Below are 18,347 nucleotides of genomic sequence, written 5' to 3' on the forward strand. Positions count from 1 at the left end.
CACGGAGAAATGTGTTCATCAGCCCTGTCCTGGGGCCGCATGAATAACAAGATTATTATGGAATTCCCTCTGGCTTCAAGAGTTTAGTAACCTAAACCGTCCAATAACCCAAACTGTCCAATTTCTTAGGCAAAGCTACAACATTAACAGAAAAGAATAGAAACTGACATTTATTTGGCTAGACAAAGTGGTAAGAGCTTTACGGGCATTCTCTCATCCAATCCTTAAAAGACCCCTGTACAGTAGGTTACATTACTATTCTCATTTTATACATAGCTCATTAATGGTAAAAGGCATAAGTAGCCCATAAGGTTACAAGTTTTCAAGAGGCGGGGCAGGACTTGATCCTTGGCAGTCTGGTCCAGGCCACCACACTGTATGTTATAGCTCACCTTAGCATGGTGAGTCACCTGGTGGCCTGGTCTTTCTATTCAATGTAACATACACATGTAGAAATCTGTTTGAGTTTTGTTTGAGGCAGCGGGAGACTCACAACCTTTTCTGTCTCAGAACTCTTCATACACTGAGGACAGTTTCTTAAACTCTGTTTCAGTGGGAGCTGAGAATATGCCTGGAAGCAAGGAAGCCGGAATTCTAAAGAAGGAAAGTCACTTCTCAGAGCAGGACAAAGAGAGGCATGAGGGAGCCCCTGAGGGGAGGGGTATTTCTGGGTAACAGCAGTTTGATCCCACATCACTATTCCCATACATGGCCCTTGCATATTTACAAATCAAAAAGTGGTTGAGATCTTGCATTCGTCCATTCAACAAATATACACTTGGCTCCTGGCATGCTCAGGGCACTGTGCTAGATCCTAAGGACGCAGCAGCTAATAAGAAACAGCAAACGTCACCAACCAACCACCACCAAAGACCGTTCCATCCCTGTCATAGAACCTAAACCACAGAGAGAGTACAGGAAATAACAAAAGCAGACATGTGAGGAGTAAACAGGCCAAGAAGACAAATGTCCAGGCCAAGGAGATCGGCAGTGGTGCTGCTGGGGTGGCGGGGCCCATGGCCTACTGCCTGAGGGCCTCTTAGAGCTCATAATTGGTGAGTAAGGCCCGGCAAAGACACGCTACAGATGCAGGGACACCGCAACTGGGTTACAAAAATCCCTCCCTCAGACTCAAGAAAAAGTTCAAAACAATGAGAAAGCTTCTGTTACGAACATGAAACTGGTACAGAAAAGAATCAAAGCCAAAGAAAGGGCAAAACAATCCAGGCAGTGCCCACTACAATAGACATTGGAATGATGAGGTGGGAGGATGCACAAGACTGATTCTTTCATCTGCAGGGCGCTTTTTCATTTTCAGGCAATCAATCCATGTGCCCAGATCCCGGGCATCCTGTAGAGACTGACTTGGGAGTTTATACAGAAAATATCCTTTTGGTGATGGCCTAGCCATTTACCTTTGCTTCTGCATTGTCAAAAGGAGATTTGCACCTGATGTCTCATCACATTTTCACCGCGATTAAGTCAGATGGTGAATAAAGGAGCAAACAGGGGTGGGTTGAGGAGGTCGTGGGCTGGGCGTTCTTGCTAGCTCTGCGTTGTGAGCCCACAGGCCAGGCTCCTCAAGCTACAGGGGCTCACAGTCCACAGGAACACACACAGATGAATAATACATTGCATGCCAAGTGCTTACTGGACGGACCAGGGAAGCCACATCCTAGACTATTAAAACTGAAATGGCAAAAATCAACTGCGTATCTTCTTAATTGAAGGGATCCTTAGAAACACTTGGAAACCAAATGGGAGATGGCACACAGCAGTGCCCACAGTCCCAGGGTGTGTGCCCTCAGGCATCAAAATGTGGCCTGACCAGGTTGGGGGTTATTTGCCTATCCACACACGGATGCTGGGAAACACAACTGGCTTTGGATCTCCAATCAAGTCACAGCATTTCCCAAAAGACAAGATTTTCACAGAGATTTAGCCTGGTGACACTAGGCACTGTGCTTTGTCCCACATTAAAATGGTCAGGGATCCAAAAGTTGGACAGTGCATGGTGAATGAATTTGGGAGGTCAAATCCAACTGTGGGTGGTAAAGATGCTCCAGATTTTAATTTAAAATCCATTTCCCCAGCACATATAAACAATAATAGACATAAAAGTGAATTTAAATATTTCTTCCTTTGACCATTTTGAAATATCTGAAAAGTCTGAGAAAATAAAAATATATGTAGACATCCCTATGTCCAATAACATTTAGAACTTTCAAGTTCTAGTTTTACACCAGGTTGTAGCTAATCATGTTTTCGGATGAGTTTCATGTGATGGCATGGGGTCTGCTCAGCTATTTAGCTGAATGCTTATGGACAGTCAGGTATTACGTCTCTGACCAAGGGTGCATCTGTGAAGGAATTTCTCAACAGTGCTTACAATCACTCAACTATTTGTCAGAAAGAAAACATCGCATAGTTCATGGGAATGTCAGAATCAAGCCAACCAATTTTCTAAAATGACCCATATTAATAGATAAGAGAGGAGAAGAGTATAAAACTCAAAGGATAAATTAAGAAAGTCAGAGAGAACAATCCTTTCCTGGGGAAAGCCCAAAGCTGAATCCCGGCCACGGAAGGTGGGGAGCAATGTGATCAGGCTCTATTTTTATCCTTTACAGAAACCAGCTCCAGCTAGTTCTTTGGAAATCATTTTAAAGCCTTCATATTTTGCCAAAGTATCTGGAAGAGGAGTATTCAGACTTAAAGGCTATGCTTTTATCGAAGAATCTCCAAGTTTTCAATAATTCTAACTAGAGAATGAATTCCAGCTGTTGCCAAAAGCCCCATCCTTCTCTTATAAAGAAAAAGAAACCAATCATTTCAGCAAAACTACACAGAAAACTGGAAAATACTCCAAAAATGGATGCATGCAGTCTCATGAGAAGCATGCATCATTTCTATCGCGAGTGCTAGAGATGTTACGGATATGTGATGCATGAGCACTGAAGAACCTTGAAATCGGAAGAGGGAAGATAACTGCAGGAAACCAGAATGAGTGAATTGAGACTTTAAATAATTCCCAGGTGTGTTTAAGTGACAGCTATGCCTGGCTTGATCGCGCTGAGCATATGGCATCCTAACGTGCACCAGAACTTGGAGGGTGTTGATGACGATCATTTGCGGACAGCCCGTGACATCCTCATGTGTTTAGTCTGCTTAACAGGGAACTGGCCCAACTCCCCAACTTCCCTGACCGGCTGAGCTGTCAAAATTGACAGAGGGAGGTGCCACTCATCTTGTTGAAGTCAGTTATTACCGGTTGTTAAGGTTCCGAGTTTGGTTAACAGAGAAGTAGGTGGCAGGACTTGAAACCCATGTGTGCACACACCCGCAGGAGGAGGACGATGGAGAAGAGCTGGCCATGAGCACGTGACGGGAATGTGAAAGGGGCAGGGGGCTCTGACAGATGCTTGAACCCAACACCCCTGCTAAGGGGAGGTTTGCAGGACCTGGAGAGACTCCGGGAACGGGGAAGGATTCCCGCCCCTTGGGGAGTGGTGGGCTTCCTGGTTTTACCCTGGACCTGTGAGTACACTTGAAGGGGTGGACATCACACAGCCCAGGCCTGTGAGGAACATGCTCCTCCCTCCAGGAGACAAGACTTTTTTTCCTCTCCTCTGCTTTTTGGGGTTAAGAGGGCAAAAGTGGGGGATAATGTGGTTTCTAATGTATCTTGGACAAAAATATAGAAGGCATTTTTATGAACTTGGTTCAAAGGTGACCCAAAGAAGGGAAGAAAGAGCCAGAATCATTTTAAGTTGATCTCTGAGACCTAAAAGGACACACCAAACCCTTTAGATAAAGTTTAAAAAATGACAGAGTCGACTTGCTCTAAGATTTGGTACATTCCAGCACACAAAGTAAGTATGGAGAAGATCTAATTTGAAGCAGTTCCTGTGAAAAAGTTCTAGATTTTAGCCAATTAGATGAGTAATATGAGCTGAAAAGAACTGTTTTCCTCAAAAGCTCTCAGCTCTCTAACTCTGCCTGAGACAGATATTCAAGGTACAGCTCAATGTTACTCTCTCTGTGCCATGTTCCTGAGGCCCTCACAGGCCTTTGCACTTGACCCAGTCTAGAATCTTGCATTGTCATGCATGTGTATGTCATAACTCCTCTCTCTAGATTGTCCATGTTTTTGGGGACTGGGCCAGGATATACCATTTTTCTTTACGGACTCAGAACTCAGCATAGTGCTTCACACATTTAAGGAAGAATTACTGGATTGAAGTACTCAATTGCTTGGTTGAGATGCACAGATATATTGTACTTCGATTAACTACTATGCTAAAAGATCACTAAATACTGTTAAAGTAACAACTATGTTAATATTTCATCATTCAATTCATAGACAGAGGTCTCTGCATTTTCCCCACGTGGTTTTACGAAGCTTGAGGTTCAGATCAGTACTCCCAATCTGCTGACTCAACAAGCGAAGGAGTGAATGAATGGTTTGCTATCAACAAAATAAGGTTGCTAATGATTTCATTCTATTTTCTAAGCCTAACCACTGAACTAGTTAAAGTTTACGCTTTAAAAATATCTGTAGAGGGCGAGGAGAATATTACTGGAAAAGTATGAGAGGTAGGTTTACAAGCCGGTTTTAAGATTTGTCTGGGGAACTTTATGAATCACATGAATATTTTCCTTTGAAATAAAAACATCATCCCCAGACACTGCACGATGCATACTGGAGAGTTTAAAACACAACTGTAAGCCAAATTTTAATAAGCCTTTCATTTGGAAGTGAATCAGAGGTCTGAGATTAGTTATTTGAAATATTCTGAACCAACTGAATCATGGAGGCTTATTTTTAAAAGCTACAGCATATGTGATTTTGAGAAATGGCTGATGACTTTACGCTGTAAACAAGAATCTAGCGAAGTCATCAAGATGTCTAAAAGTCTCCATCCTGGAGTCTGATGCGATCAGCTAAGCTGGTTCCTAACAAGACCCTGGGCTTCATGTCTCATTGTGTGGTCGTTACACCACCACCAATGTCCCAGACACTGACAGTCCAGTCAGGGCCAACGTAAGCGGGATCACTGAAATAAAACGTGGTTATATCATAAAAGTGAGTGGAGAGGAAAAAGGGACAGGGAAGCTTGTCATACAAGAAGATGAAAGACGCCATCTGCCCTGTGTCTATTAGAAAATCTTATATTCTATGGCGAGATGAGTCCTTTAGAACAGACAAGGAATGGGACCTCTTTAAATAAAAAAGAATTACCCTTCCTCTACTGTGCCAGGTAACATTTCTTGAATGAAGCAAGACACTGGGGAATTTTCCAGGTGTCTTCTCCCAGTTCATTAATTCCCCAACTAGTTCCTTAAAAATCCCCCTGGAGACAATAAAGTCACAAGGAAATAGCTAAGAAAGGATATTTTAAATGGTTCAAAATCTGGGATATTGGGAGGTCTACGCAAGTAGAGATTTTAAAAATACAAAATACACAGATAAAATGAAAATGGTATCTATGCTTTCCCTGTTCCTTTGGGAATCCAGTTGGGAATTGTTCGGTGATGCACTGACCCAAGCCACTAAGAAATGAGAACAGGGATAAAGTGCCATTTCCATCAGATTCACTGGTGAAGCTAGATATTCTCTCACAAAATTGAAAAAGTGAAAATGATATTCATTTAGAAATGTCATCCTCCACTGTTTGAATTGTTACCCTCCAATATTAAAACATCATCCTCCATTTAGGCAGTTAAATGTGCTATTTTCAGATAATACAGAATTTAAATAACCTGACTTATCTTTTCAAAGTAATTACTATGACGAGTAATCATTAGAGGCTCTAAATAGCACAGAACTAATGAAGCTTTTTATAAACTTAAGGTAACTAAGGATTTAGTTCTCAAAGATTTGTGCCAACAGATAACATCAAATTTTGAAACTTCCACGTTCAGAAAGGTATAGATGGTGAATTCTGATAAACAGTTTAATCAAGATAACCACTTATGATCAAGTCTGAAGAACTAAAAGCCCCTGCCTCAAAATAAACCACTGTAATTAATACTCAGCCAATAACTATGTGATTTAAGACTGTCGGGGGAGATTTGACAAGTCCACCAAACAGAGATGAAAAAAGATCAAATACTGGGACTGAACAAGACCAGCCTCAGCCTTTAAACGGTCATGCAACTCAAGCATTGCCTGCTCCGTGAGGTCACCTCCTACTCGCTGACATTTCAGTCTAATGTGCAAGAGGCTGCAGTTCCTGCTCATCAGTAAATGCTCTATTATGAACGGCAAACAGCAAGTTGAAAACACTTTGTGCCTCCCCTGTAGAATAATCGTCGTTAAGGAAGGTAAATAGACACCAGCCCGTGAGGAATGTGTTCTGTTGGAGCTTAGTGGTGGTGCGAAGAATAGGACATGGGAGTCAGTGGACCTGACTGATCCAAGTTACCTGCAGGGTTATCTGGGGCAATTCCCCAAACTTCTGAGCCTATGGTATCTACAGACTGAGAGAATAACGCTGAGCCCTCTGAGATGTTAATAGTGATTGCTTCCAGGCACAGACAGTCATAAAATCTTAAAACCTCACAGAGAAAAAGCTCTTTCAAAATTTTGTGGCACGTGCTCTGATGAAGCCAAGACCTGAACCTCATCTGGCCGTCTCCAACCCGGGAGGGGTCTTTCTACTCTTAATCTTGTTGAAGGTTTTGACAAGACAGTGTATGTGACAACAGGTGGCAGGTGCTCCATAAGCAACAAGAATACTTTTCTCACTTTCATCCTGTTGTACAGAGAATTAACCTGGGGACCCTGAGAGGGGAGAGGGAGGGTCCAGTTCAGTTCAAGCCCCAGGGGACTGCCGTTTTCAAGTGTCCCTGAATGTTCCCAGGTGCCTGCAAGGGGATGCTTTGATCAGGTGCTGAGTCCCCGGACGTAAAGCAGGTTGGGTTTCTACCGGGAAGACTGTTACAGAGGAGCTTGTCCTGATTTTCCATCCGACCTGAAAACAAACACCGCATTCACTGATTGTATAATGCAATTCTGTAGGCAGCTGATTTGGGAATGGCTTTGGGGTTCATTTCCTCTAGAAACCTCAAAGCGAGAGTTATTTCTTAGGCATAATAAGGTGACTTGCAAGTACGCTAATCATCCATTCAGTGTTTTTCAGAATACTGAGACAAGTCACTTGGGAATAGCTGAGAAAACCAAGCAGTTCTCTGAATGCCTGACATTCAAAGGGAAGATATGAATGAAACCGTCCTAATGAAACATAGTCATCGACTCGCTATCCTTTACAGACGTTTCCATGTAATTCTTTATATTTTTTCCACTAAATGAAAATGAATATGAAAAAGTTCTGAAAATCATAATGTCCTTACACAAATATAAGGCTTTATGATACTGCTTATTTAATCAAACACTATTAGGTAACCCTAAGTAGAGACATAAAATCAAGCATATTCAACATAATCCATAGAAGCATGAGGGATGGTTATAAGATCAGAAGAGAGGAGAAGGAAGGTAAGTATGACTGGAAACAGTTTCCCACGTCACACACACAGATGCCCACAAATATAGTTCTGTTCCACGTTCCTCCGAATGGAGTGAAATCGCAGCTCCTTTGAGCCCATCACCAGTGTAGGATTCCCCGTACACTCCTCTCCAGTTACCATTAGAACCATTTCTTGCTATCCTTCAGTGCAGAAGGGAATCATATTTTTCCTTAGAAAGCTCTGAATGTCATAATTTAAATATGATTTACATATTTTATTAGTTTATAATGGGAAGAATGAACACATGTCAACTACATTAGCGTTAACCTTGCAGACTTTTTTTTTTGGTTAATCTTTCAGTTTTCCTTTATTTTCTTCATCTCTTTATTAAGAATGCATGAGTTCATTTTTACTTTTTCTTTATTCACTCATTAGATTCTTACGTTATGCAAGTTCTCATTTGTATACCATTCTTAACTTAAATATGGTACTGTCTAAATTAATTTCTTACTTATTAAGAAATTGGAATGCACAAAGCTGAAATCCATTTGTTTGCGTGGAAATTTGTATGTTCTCTACACATCAGATAGAATTAGGTATTTTGTTTCTAAATTTACAATATTGACTTGCCACCTTTTACCAGATAGGACATACTGGCTCTGGCTAAAAATGTTCTTTCTGTGAACTAGTTTTATCAATTTAAACATGGGCTTAAAATTCTTACGGTATTTAGATGACAAATCTATTATCATGTAAAATTCTTCTTTTTGGCATGTTGTTTCTTGCCATTTCCACTGCAACTTTCATAAAATTCTTATATTTTCTGGGTGAATTTCAGTGTATGACTTTATAGCAAATTTCTTTTCAAAAATGTTTTTGACCAAGGCCATTAAAGTCTCACTCTATATCAGTGTATTGTCCATGCAAGCTTCTATTTCTCATTACCAACATAATATATATAATCATTTGAGTAACTTTTTGAATAACCTCAAATTGCAAAACTATCCTTTAAAAAAAAATCTTAAATTAGATGAAAAACAGAAACCAGCCCACTAAATGACTTCCTTAAAGCCACTCCCTGAGATAGAGGAAATGGGGTTCATGGCTCAGACTTTCAAGTGACACTCAGGGCCACCGCTCTCTACTCTGCTTCTGGAAATGTTACTCCCACCCTCAGGCAGAACCCTGGGGCTACTTGTTAGGATGAGATGAGGCCCACGGCCCTATGCCCCATGGCTGGACCACACCTGGGGCACCCCCATGCCCACCACCAGGAGAGACATGAGAAGTGACCTACCCCCCCCACAGGAGACGGAGCACTCGGAGCGGACGATGGCCCACGTGTAGCTGGGCTGTGCCCTCAGTTTCTTCTCACCCCGAGACCGAGGCACTGAGTATTCCCAAGCAACGCCTGGGTTCCTTCCCTGAAACAGAAGCTACAAAATAAGAAAAGGGAAAAATCAAACAAGTTAAAGCAGAACGAATAAATAGGAACTAATTTGTTTTAAACTACTTGAAGCAACGAAAATATCAAGCAAAAGTTGGTTACAATGATAAACACTGTCCATCCTCCAAAATTTATGTTAACTTTCTAAACAGGAATAAACTCTCAACCAGACTCAAGCACAGCTAGAAAAATGGAAAGACATTTGAGCCTTGTGCCTTACATTTAGTGTATTCCTCCATACGAGGCCTCAAACGCCTTTGCGACTGACAACAGGATTTGGTTATTTCCCTCTGTGCTTCCTTGGGATCCCCCTCAAGTCCTCTCCATGTGAGCAATCAGAAAGCAATGCCTAAAGCACTGCCTTCCTAGTGAATTCCAGACCCAGGACACTCAGGGAGACACATTCCACTCCACGGTCAAAGCTATGTCTGAGTACTTTCTACTGCCACTGGATGCAGAAGTCTTTGCCTGCTGGCACGTACCCTGTAGTTCTGGGAGAAACGATGTCTGACCGGTAAAGATGGTCTCTCATGCCAAGCACACCTGTGAGCCATGGCTTAACACAGAGAACTGCGTTTGGACTCTTCATCTCCCAGCTTGAGACCCAATCATATGGACCAGTGACATTTTCCCTCATAAAGGCATCATTCACTCTGCTGATCTCGTTTAGAAGGTTTTTTTGGAAACCTCACAGTTAACCTGTTAATAGAAATCCCATCTCTGAGGCTTGCAGCCCTTACTGGTCCTTGATGTGATGTTCCGGTAGATAAAGCCACTGGCCCTTCCCTGGCTCCCAGGCTCCCAGGCTCCCACTCCCGTCCCTGACAACACAGCTCAAGTCTAGTTGGTGAAAGTGTCGTAGGGCGGGTGCGAGCCCTGGACAGGCGGCTGCACTGCAAAGTCATTGAGACGCTCTCCTGCTTGGCCTCCTGAGGCTTTGTAACTCTTCTTCTGTCAGGAACAGTTCCTAAGAAGCCACACTCATTTTCAACCCTGATGGATCTCTCTTTCTCCATGATTATTAAAGCTAAAAGCCTGCAATGGCAAGGGAGGAATAACCAAGGCAAGAATTCAGGATGAATAAGTTTACAAAGGGGCAGAGGGAGAAGCTCAGGGTCAGCAGGGGAGATAAAGGTGGGATGTGTGGAGATGCAGGCAGCAGCTGTCCCCAGACCACCAGGAGAGGCATCTGTCAGGAAGATACAAGAGGATGGGAGGGGCTGCTGGGCCAGAGAACTGGTGGGGTATCTGGGCCATGCCCATCTGCAGACTTAGGAGGGGCGGCTGGGCCAGAGACCAGGGGGGGCATCTGGGCCACTCCCATCTGCAGACTTATGAGTGGGCTGCTGGGGTGACTTCTGAACCAAGCACTTTTCTTTAATTGTGCACAGAAATATGAAAAGGTAGGGAGTTAGCACATCCCCTGCCTGCCGCCATCATCTGCCCAGTCCCACGGGGACAAATTATGTTCTCAGAAGATGCCCAACTGTGTCTGTGAGCCCCTGTAGTCGTGGGCAGAAAACAGCAGAGCATGGGGTCAGGAGGGGGCTTGTGTATCCCCACGCCTGCTGGGCACTGGGCCCATGTGTCCACACCACTGGGCTTTGGTCTGGGTTCTCATCTTGCTCCTGCTCCCCAGGATTCGGTGGAATGCTGGTCTCACCCAAAACACAGGCACCGAGGGAGCCCCCAGAGAGCATCTGTTTCTCACAGCTTACAGGAGAGAAGCAGACTTTTGTAGAAGTTTATGGATAAAGATCTTAAAATGGGAACCACACAGTGGGCGTAAATACAAATTGAATCATGCACCTGGAAATGAAAGATGCTAAAAACAAGTCCACCGCCCCATTCAGTCTATGAATTGATTAGTCTTGTTTGTGATACATTATCTAATGGCAAACATTCTTCTATGTACTTAAAATTATGCCAATAGCCTTTAACCCACAAAAATACCATAAGACCCCAAATCCAAGCTCTGAAACCAAGAGGCTGGATTCTACCTCCACAATCAGCGTTTCGTTGGTTGGCCCCACAGCGGTTAAGCTCTCCGGCTCCTTGTAGGACCGTCTGTAGTAGAAGGCTGTGCCTGAAAACTTGTATCTGCCAGGCCAGTCCACCGTCCAATGTCCATTCAGGTAGTATTTTTTGAGGGCATTGCGCACAGAAATGTAGGAGGTAGATACGTTCATCTCATAGATGCGGATACTCCTGGCTCCAGAAGGAATGGTGACCATCTGATAATATTCTAAATTAAAGAAAACAGGAGAAGGGAAGAATGGGACATTTCATTCACCAGCGCCAAGGCAAAATCCCCAAGCACTTTCCATTCTCCATAACTAAAACTCGAGAAGCCACATTTGGAACTTGGAAAAGATCTGTTTTGGCAATCAGTTACATTAATCCTATAAATGACTTTCTTTTTTTTAGTTAGAGCAGAGTTATTGTAATTTTCACTATTCCTAAGAACCATTTTAATTCAAATAACCTAGCAACCACTTCCAATCAAAACAAACGAATTGAGAAGCGAAGCGTTTTGGGAGCAGGAAAGCAGACGGTGTAGAACTGTACAGGACTCTGCTCTTTCCACTGCAGCTCAAGCTCTCCCCACCAGGAAGGGCCGGCTTCCATCCCCTTCCTCAGCCCTGCAGCAGCTCCGGCGTACTCACGGTTGGTGCGGTGGTGCTTGGCATAGAGGCCCTTGTGTGTCGTGCAGTCCGAGTTGTTTCCCTTGCACACACCACAAGAGTCTTCCACAGCATCGGATCCAAGGATGTTGTCACACCCAACTCTCTGGGGGACCCACAAGGTCACACGTCATTCGTGAAAGAAAAGACAATAAGAGCGAAGTCACAAACCTCCAGCAAGAAACCTCCTCCCCGCAATAGTTGAAAATTTCACCAACACAGGAAAGTTAACAAATATTTATTGGATACCCAATATGTGCACAGCGAGACCGTAACCCTCCTCTTCAGATCCAAAGGAGGAAACCTTTAAACAAGAAACATAGCCTATTCTCTTTAGTATTGAGACATGATTGCAGCATCTTGAGCCCTCAATTAAATCTATCAGGTTGACATTTTGGAGATAACAGTAAATTTCAGACTGACGTAAAGCTCTTACTGTAAATGACAAGCACTGTGTCCTCACTAGGGTCCATGGGAATATGCCATTGTGTTTTGAACAGCCTTGTGCAATGGCAAAAAAGTAACACGTGGAAATTATTCCCAGTGGTAAATTATGGAAAGGACATATTTGTTTACTGTCTTAGACTTTTAGGAGCTCTTTATAATTTCTACGATGCTGGCTAGTTTTACATTTCCTAACAAAGACTACAGTCTATATATGTAAAAAATCCATTCAGAAATAAAATAACTATAGTCCACAATCCCTCGTTTGAAATCCTTAGGGCCAGATGCATTTCAGAACTCAGAGTCTTTTGGATTTTACGAAAGTAATTAACATATTGTGTGTATAATGTGAGAGTCCCAGCAGGGCCTATAATAGCAATGATGTTTCTATAGCAAAATGCACACATCTTCACACTACGCAGGGTAAATAAAACTGAAAAATAGTCTCACATCAGTTCAGGGAATGTTTTTACCACCAAACAAATTCAGGCCAGCTTATATTTTGGAGCCAAATAAACTTTCCATTTCACAGCTTTTTGAATTTCAGAATTACAAATAAGGGACTGTGACACTGCATCATTAAGAATACCTAAAAATAATGAGGTATTTAACAAATCAACTAATAATTGACGAAAAGGGAAGCTCAGAGCTTCATGTCACTTAGCCACCACATCTCCCCCGGCCTATCTCCTAAGTCCCTCTCTGACAGAAGAGACCCCTACAATAGGTGCAATGGCCTCTAGGCTCAAAGCTATCCTTGCCTTCATTTACTCTCCTTGCTACTGCCCAGCTACAGCAACTGACCCTGCGACCTGGCTCATTCCCCATCCGAACCCAGTGCCTGTTCTACAGGGACAGGAGGATAAAGCCCCAACTCCTCATCTCCAGAGCAATGGCGCTTTGAGAGCCCCTCCCTGCTCTCCCCACACCCAGCCCTGCCTGCCTTGCGGCTACTCTGATGACTGAATCAGTTCCTACCAACTCATGCTGCCTTGCACCACCACGTTCCCCTCTCTGCTTCCCCTAGCACTCCTCTGCCAACTCACCCTTTCAGATCTGGCTCTGATGCTCCCTTCTCCAAGGAACCCTGCACTTCTCCCAGATCCACAGCTAAAAGAGAATCGGCTCTTCCCTTCTCCCCATGCTCCACTGCAACAGGCCACTGGGTGTCTCAGTATGTATTCATCTGGCTGTCTTCCCCACTGGGCTGTGACTTGGAGGGAAAGGATGTGTTTTAAATGTCTGGTTGCTCTAACCCCTTACAGGATGCCTGGCACAAAGCACACTGTCTGGAGATGTTTGTTGAATGAATGAACAATCATTATTACCTCACATATCCCATCTACACAAACATTACGGCTATCCTCCGAGCATGGAGTCCCATCTTTGACTTTATTTGACAAAGAAAAGAAGAAATCAAATCCTTCTGCGATACAGTAGAGTTTGCATAAGTCCTGATCTTAAAAAGAAATACACACACAAACACAAATAAGAAAGATACTTAAGCTCTGATCATTTTTGCTCTAAATTTTAGATAGACTTTTTTTCCTTTTTGCCCATAAAATAACTCCCACACAATAACACATTGCAAAGACATTTTCTTAATGGTTTCTCATTAGGCTAGTTTTTTTTCCCCTTTTATTTTATGTTTTCAAGCTTCACTATTAATTTTTACTGTCCTTTAAGGGATCCTTTTTCTTTACACAGAGGTTGGCACATAGTAGGCAGTCAATAAATATTTGTTGACTTGAACTACAATATTACTGCTCAACTGTTTACTAGTATAGTTAACTACTCTCTCATAGAAGCACAAAAAATTCCTCTATCATTTTGTAGCAATATACAAAATTCTTACAAATAAAATGTAATAAAAGAATTAAAATAATCACTGAATTTATTAGTAGCTAATGCATTTGATGAAATACATAATATTTTTAAGCTGATAGAGGGAATAACTTTTAGAGGAAATCTCCAGAGAACATTTTCTATAAATATAATGGATTGTCAAAAAATACTGATACATCGAGAACATAGCTATCATTATATACTTAAAATTGGCAGATTAAATTCATCTCGTATCTTGATAATCCATTTCAAGGATTTATGATTTATATAGTTAAATATGAACATTTTTAGAAAACGTTTTTCCCTTTGTTCTCTTCTTAGTAAAGAAAGGAAGAGTTAATGATGAAACCTTTGTCTGCTTTAGGAGTTTTCACAGGACCAAGACTCATCTACAAATATTTTCTTTATTATACAAGTGGAGACCCAATTGAATGATTCTAAGAATCAAATTTCATATGTACTTTCACGAGTAATGAATTTATTTACTGAAGACTATCAAAGCCAGGAGTGGTACACGTCTTTTTTGAGCCCAATTTCAAAGAACTTTCTACTTTTCTCTCCTGTCTACTTGTTTCTCATTGGCTTAATTTTTACTGAATTTGGGAGTAAAAACACAACCAAAACTTCTTTGTGTGAAACTGCTTACAATTTTCCCTTCAGAATTTACTAACTTCATAAAGCTCCCACCATGAAAACATTATATGTATATTGGGATGATGAAAGTAAATGTCAGATGAGATGGCCCAGCTTATGTACTCCCAAGCATTGCCTGGACAATTCATGCCCACTTTCAAAGAATGAGATGATTAGGTGTTCTTTGAATTTCTCCTTAAATTATGCCACTTGAGCTACCAAGTTCAAGTTATTATAATCAAATGAATAATACATATTTATCTCCAACTGGAGAGTAAAATCTTACATATGGTACAAATAAACTTCTTGGTTTATAGTTACAGATCAAGGCTTTCCAAATATAGTATACTTGAAAATTATCTGATTTTCCAAAAGATACTAAAGTTTTCCTTTCATCTTTGGCAATTCTAAGTGTTCAATGAATGGCAGGCTTGTGGCAGTATTACCATCAACTACTGTGATGTGGAATTAAAAGAAAACATTGATCCATTTCTCAATAAATCATCTAATTTGAATTTTTTATCACTTCTTGGAAGATTTCATGGTATTAGACACATGCTCTCTATCTGGCTTGTTAATTTATGACCACACAGCTGGTCACATTTAGATAAGATGCCAGTAGCCATGGGAAAGGCAGGATCAAACTAACCCCCAGGAAAGAATCTGTGACATTGACCTCACCTGGCGATATTTGATTTATCTGAACACCACACTATCAATCACGTCATTCTTTATGGTGTGAAGATAATAAGGGACAGGTCTATTAGGAGAAAGCAGGATCTGAGATTTACCTTCTACTTGAGTGTAAGGTTTCCACTTGTAGTGCCATCCTCTGAACCGTTTGCTATTGAATTCGGCACACTGCATGGTGCGGAAGTCAACACTATTGTGCGGACATTTCTGACTGTTGCAAAGCTTCATAGTGCGAGTTGAACCCTCACAAAACTTCCCTCCATGTGATGGTCTGGAAAAAATATTTCACAGTTGGAACCTTTACTTTTTTTTGGTTAGGAAGATTGGCCCTGCGCTAACATCTATGCCAACCTTCTTCTCTTTTGTATGTGGGATGCCACCTCAGCATGGCTGATGAGCAGTGTGTAGGTCCTTGCTCGGGATCCGAACCTGCAAACCCTGGGCTGCCGATGTGGAGCACACAAACTTAACCTCTACGCCATTGAGGTGGCCCCTGAAACTTGACATTTTAATAGTACTCATCCCTTCCTTGAAATTTTAGGCTTATTGGAGAGATGGAGCAGATAATGTTAAATTACTTACAGTCACCAATGAGGAAAGTGCATTTCTAAGTCATCATTGGCGTTTTCTCACATATTAACAATATGAGTAGTGTTTTCCTTTTCTATTGCGTGTATTACTTGCAACCCTGGAAGAACAGGTCAGGATGTGGAAAGCGGGTTTGCCTGTATTTGTTCCTCGCTGCCTCCCAGCATCCCTCCGCAGCAGGTGGGGCAAGCATGGCTATTCTCTACAGTCCATAAAGGAGGGGATGACAAAGCGAGGGTGGCGGCTCTCCCAGGATTGCACAGTTGGTAGAAGCACAACTGAGACTGAAGTCCAGCTACTTCGCTTTCCAGATGGAAACTTCTTTCCACTACCAACCTCCTTGTGACAAGGCCAGGACACGGATGGAGTCCAAAGAAGCAGTCACCTTCTGTTGATTGGCGCTGACAGAAAACACCCCCTGCGCACCCCGAGAACTCACGTGCATACATGAATGAGGGCATGTTCGAGGTTCATCCTATCAATGCAGGGTACCTGTTGGGTCTCATGAGGTAAAGACAGGACTAAAATAAGGGTAGTATTTTATATCTTAATCAAATATATGTCCAAAAGGAGGATGTAAAATCCCTTTCATTCCACTGCATTGGTGACTGCTTTTAACATTCTTGTCTTCTAACAGAAGGCCACAATTAGACTACACGTTGTAAAAGTAAATATATTTGATGGAAACCCAAAAATTTGGTTTTCTACTTATATGGATGAATTGTTCTTATTGATTCTTATTTCATTTGTGTTCTCTATACTTTTCTTATGACCTATTTACTTATTTTAGGCAGACCTTTGGTGTTTCACGTAAATGTGGTTAAAACCCCCTTCCTGAATATCACTATTGGGTCTGTTATTTTTGCTCTGGTCAGGTAGTTATAAGCATCTTAAATTACATCAAAGAGATATCACTGTTTAAGAAACGCTTGAGTAAAATGCTTGCTTTCTTAGTGTTTTTTACGGTAATATGTGATGTACAGAATTAATATTACTGAGCTTAGCTACCCACACTGTTGGGAAAGTTCGTAGCATAGAAACTGCTCATTCGTGAGGAGGGAAGTTGGACGTGCTTACTTGGGATTCGTGCACAGGCGCTCTCTGTGAGACACCCCTCCTCCACAGGTTCTGGAGCAAGGAGACCAAGGGGACCAGTCAGACCAATGGCCATGCGTGGGCCTGGGGCCTTCATCACCATATTTCACACACTGCCCTCCGCGGCACCACTGAAAGTTAAAAAAAAGTTGATGTGTCTCATGGTCCAATAGGCGGATTCATCTCTACCGCAAAGCTCAGTCGTGGGGAGTTCGGTAAAATAGGCAGATACTAACATGCCTACCCTCAAGCAGCGTGTAATACAAATAAATTTAATGTCATTTCTTCTTACTTTCTAAACCCAGCACTGTTTTATAAATCCATGTAAAGGGAGGATAAATAGAAAAATCATTTTCTAACATCTGAGCTGCTGGAACTTAACACATTTAATTAAGCAGAGCTGCACGAACATTCAGTCTGCCTGTTCGGCTCTCCGGTGAGGGGACTCTGACCCCTCCTGAAAACAAGGTGCTCTTCATATCTCATTTGCAAAGCAACCTGAGTCTCCGGTAGAAAAGTCCAGCTGGAGGTTCCCTGAGACTCAACACCTTGTCATTTCTGGCTGATGCTCTGTGCTTTCATTTCAAAGCACCTGGGCTCTGAGCGTGGGCTTATTAATTGAAGCAGGTCAGAGGTCACACAGCTTTCTGAGATGAAACAAGCCACACAGAGCTCCACCTGTCCCTACAAGGCTGGAGACGCTGTCGGCTCCCCTGAGTCAAGAGGAGTGCTCATCACTGTCAACGCAACGCTAAAGTCCATGTGGTTTCTCCACGTCCACCACCCATAAAGGCGACACAAGGTCTACCATCGTGTTCAATGGCATTGGTTTGGTGTGGACTTCAAGGTTCTTAAAGACCCAGGCCATCTGTTCCAAGGAGGAGAGGCAGATGCTCGCCCCTTGTCGCTGGCCCGTGTGGAGCAGCAGAGCCTGGCCTGTGGGCTGGGCGGGGGGGAGTGGAGTGAAGTCTACTCTTCTCTCCCCAAGTCTAGAGACACCACATTTGTACTGAGAGAAAAATGCTGCTTTTAAAAGAGGCAAAAAACAAGACTTTAACTATTAATTGATGTGAGGTTAAAACACATCAAATAGCTGATATTGGACCATTGTTGACATATAGTAATGGCATTTACAAATGGGTTGATTTAACATTATTTAAGGGAGAAAAATTGAATTTAAAGACATAAGTAATTCTGAGGACTAAATTCTTATCTATTCAATTCAATTCTTTTCTATAAGCAACAAAAAGTCTCTCTTTCATTACCACCTGCTCTCACCCCAGGTGACAGAACAAAGCCCCACAGTCTCTCTGTGCCCCCAGCTCAGTGAGGGGCGTGCATCTGGGAACAGGCACCTGCTCCCCTGATGGGCTCATGAGTGAGAGGGGAGGCCTGGTGTGGAGACAGGGAGGCCAGCTCTCCTGACGTGGGCAGGACCGTGGGGGAGG

The 18,347-nt window shown here is 42.5% G+C and overlaps 1 protein-coding gene across 2 annotated transcripts in view; it reads right to left on the reverse strand.

Moving 5' to 3' along the window:
- The window catches only part of ADAMTS16 (ADAM metallopeptidase with thrombospondin type 1 motif 16), a 154,604-nt gene that overhangs the window by 59,639 nt on the left and 76,618 nt on the right, over positions 1 to 18,347 (reverse strand). For both annotated transcript variants that reach the window (XM_023625871.2, XM_023625872.2), the window contains exons 12-17: positions 16,882 to 17,030; positions 15,315 to 15,487; positions 13,374 to 13,504; positions 11,584 to 11,707; positions 10,918 to 11,162; positions 8,768 to 8,906 (exon numbers count right to left, since the gene is read on the reverse strand). In XM_023625871.2, coding sequence (XP_023481639.2) covers positions 8,768 to 8,906; positions 10,918 to 11,162; positions 11,584 to 11,707; positions 13,374 to 13,504; positions 15,315 to 15,487; positions 16,882 to 17,030 — 961 coding nt within the window. The remainder of the gene's footprint in view (positions 1 to 8,767; positions 8,907 to 10,917; positions 11,163 to 11,583; positions 11,708 to 13,373; positions 13,505 to 15,314; positions 15,488 to 16,881; positions 17,031 to 18,347) is intronic.

Source organism: Equus caballus, chromosome 21, assembly GCF_041296265.1.
Source record: "Equus caballus isolate H_3958 breed thoroughbred chromosome 21, TB-T2T, whole genome shotgun sequence".
Classification (NCBI taxonomy): domain Eukaryota; kingdom Metazoa; phylum Chordata; class Mammalia; order Perissodactyla; family Equidae; genus Equus; species Equus caballus.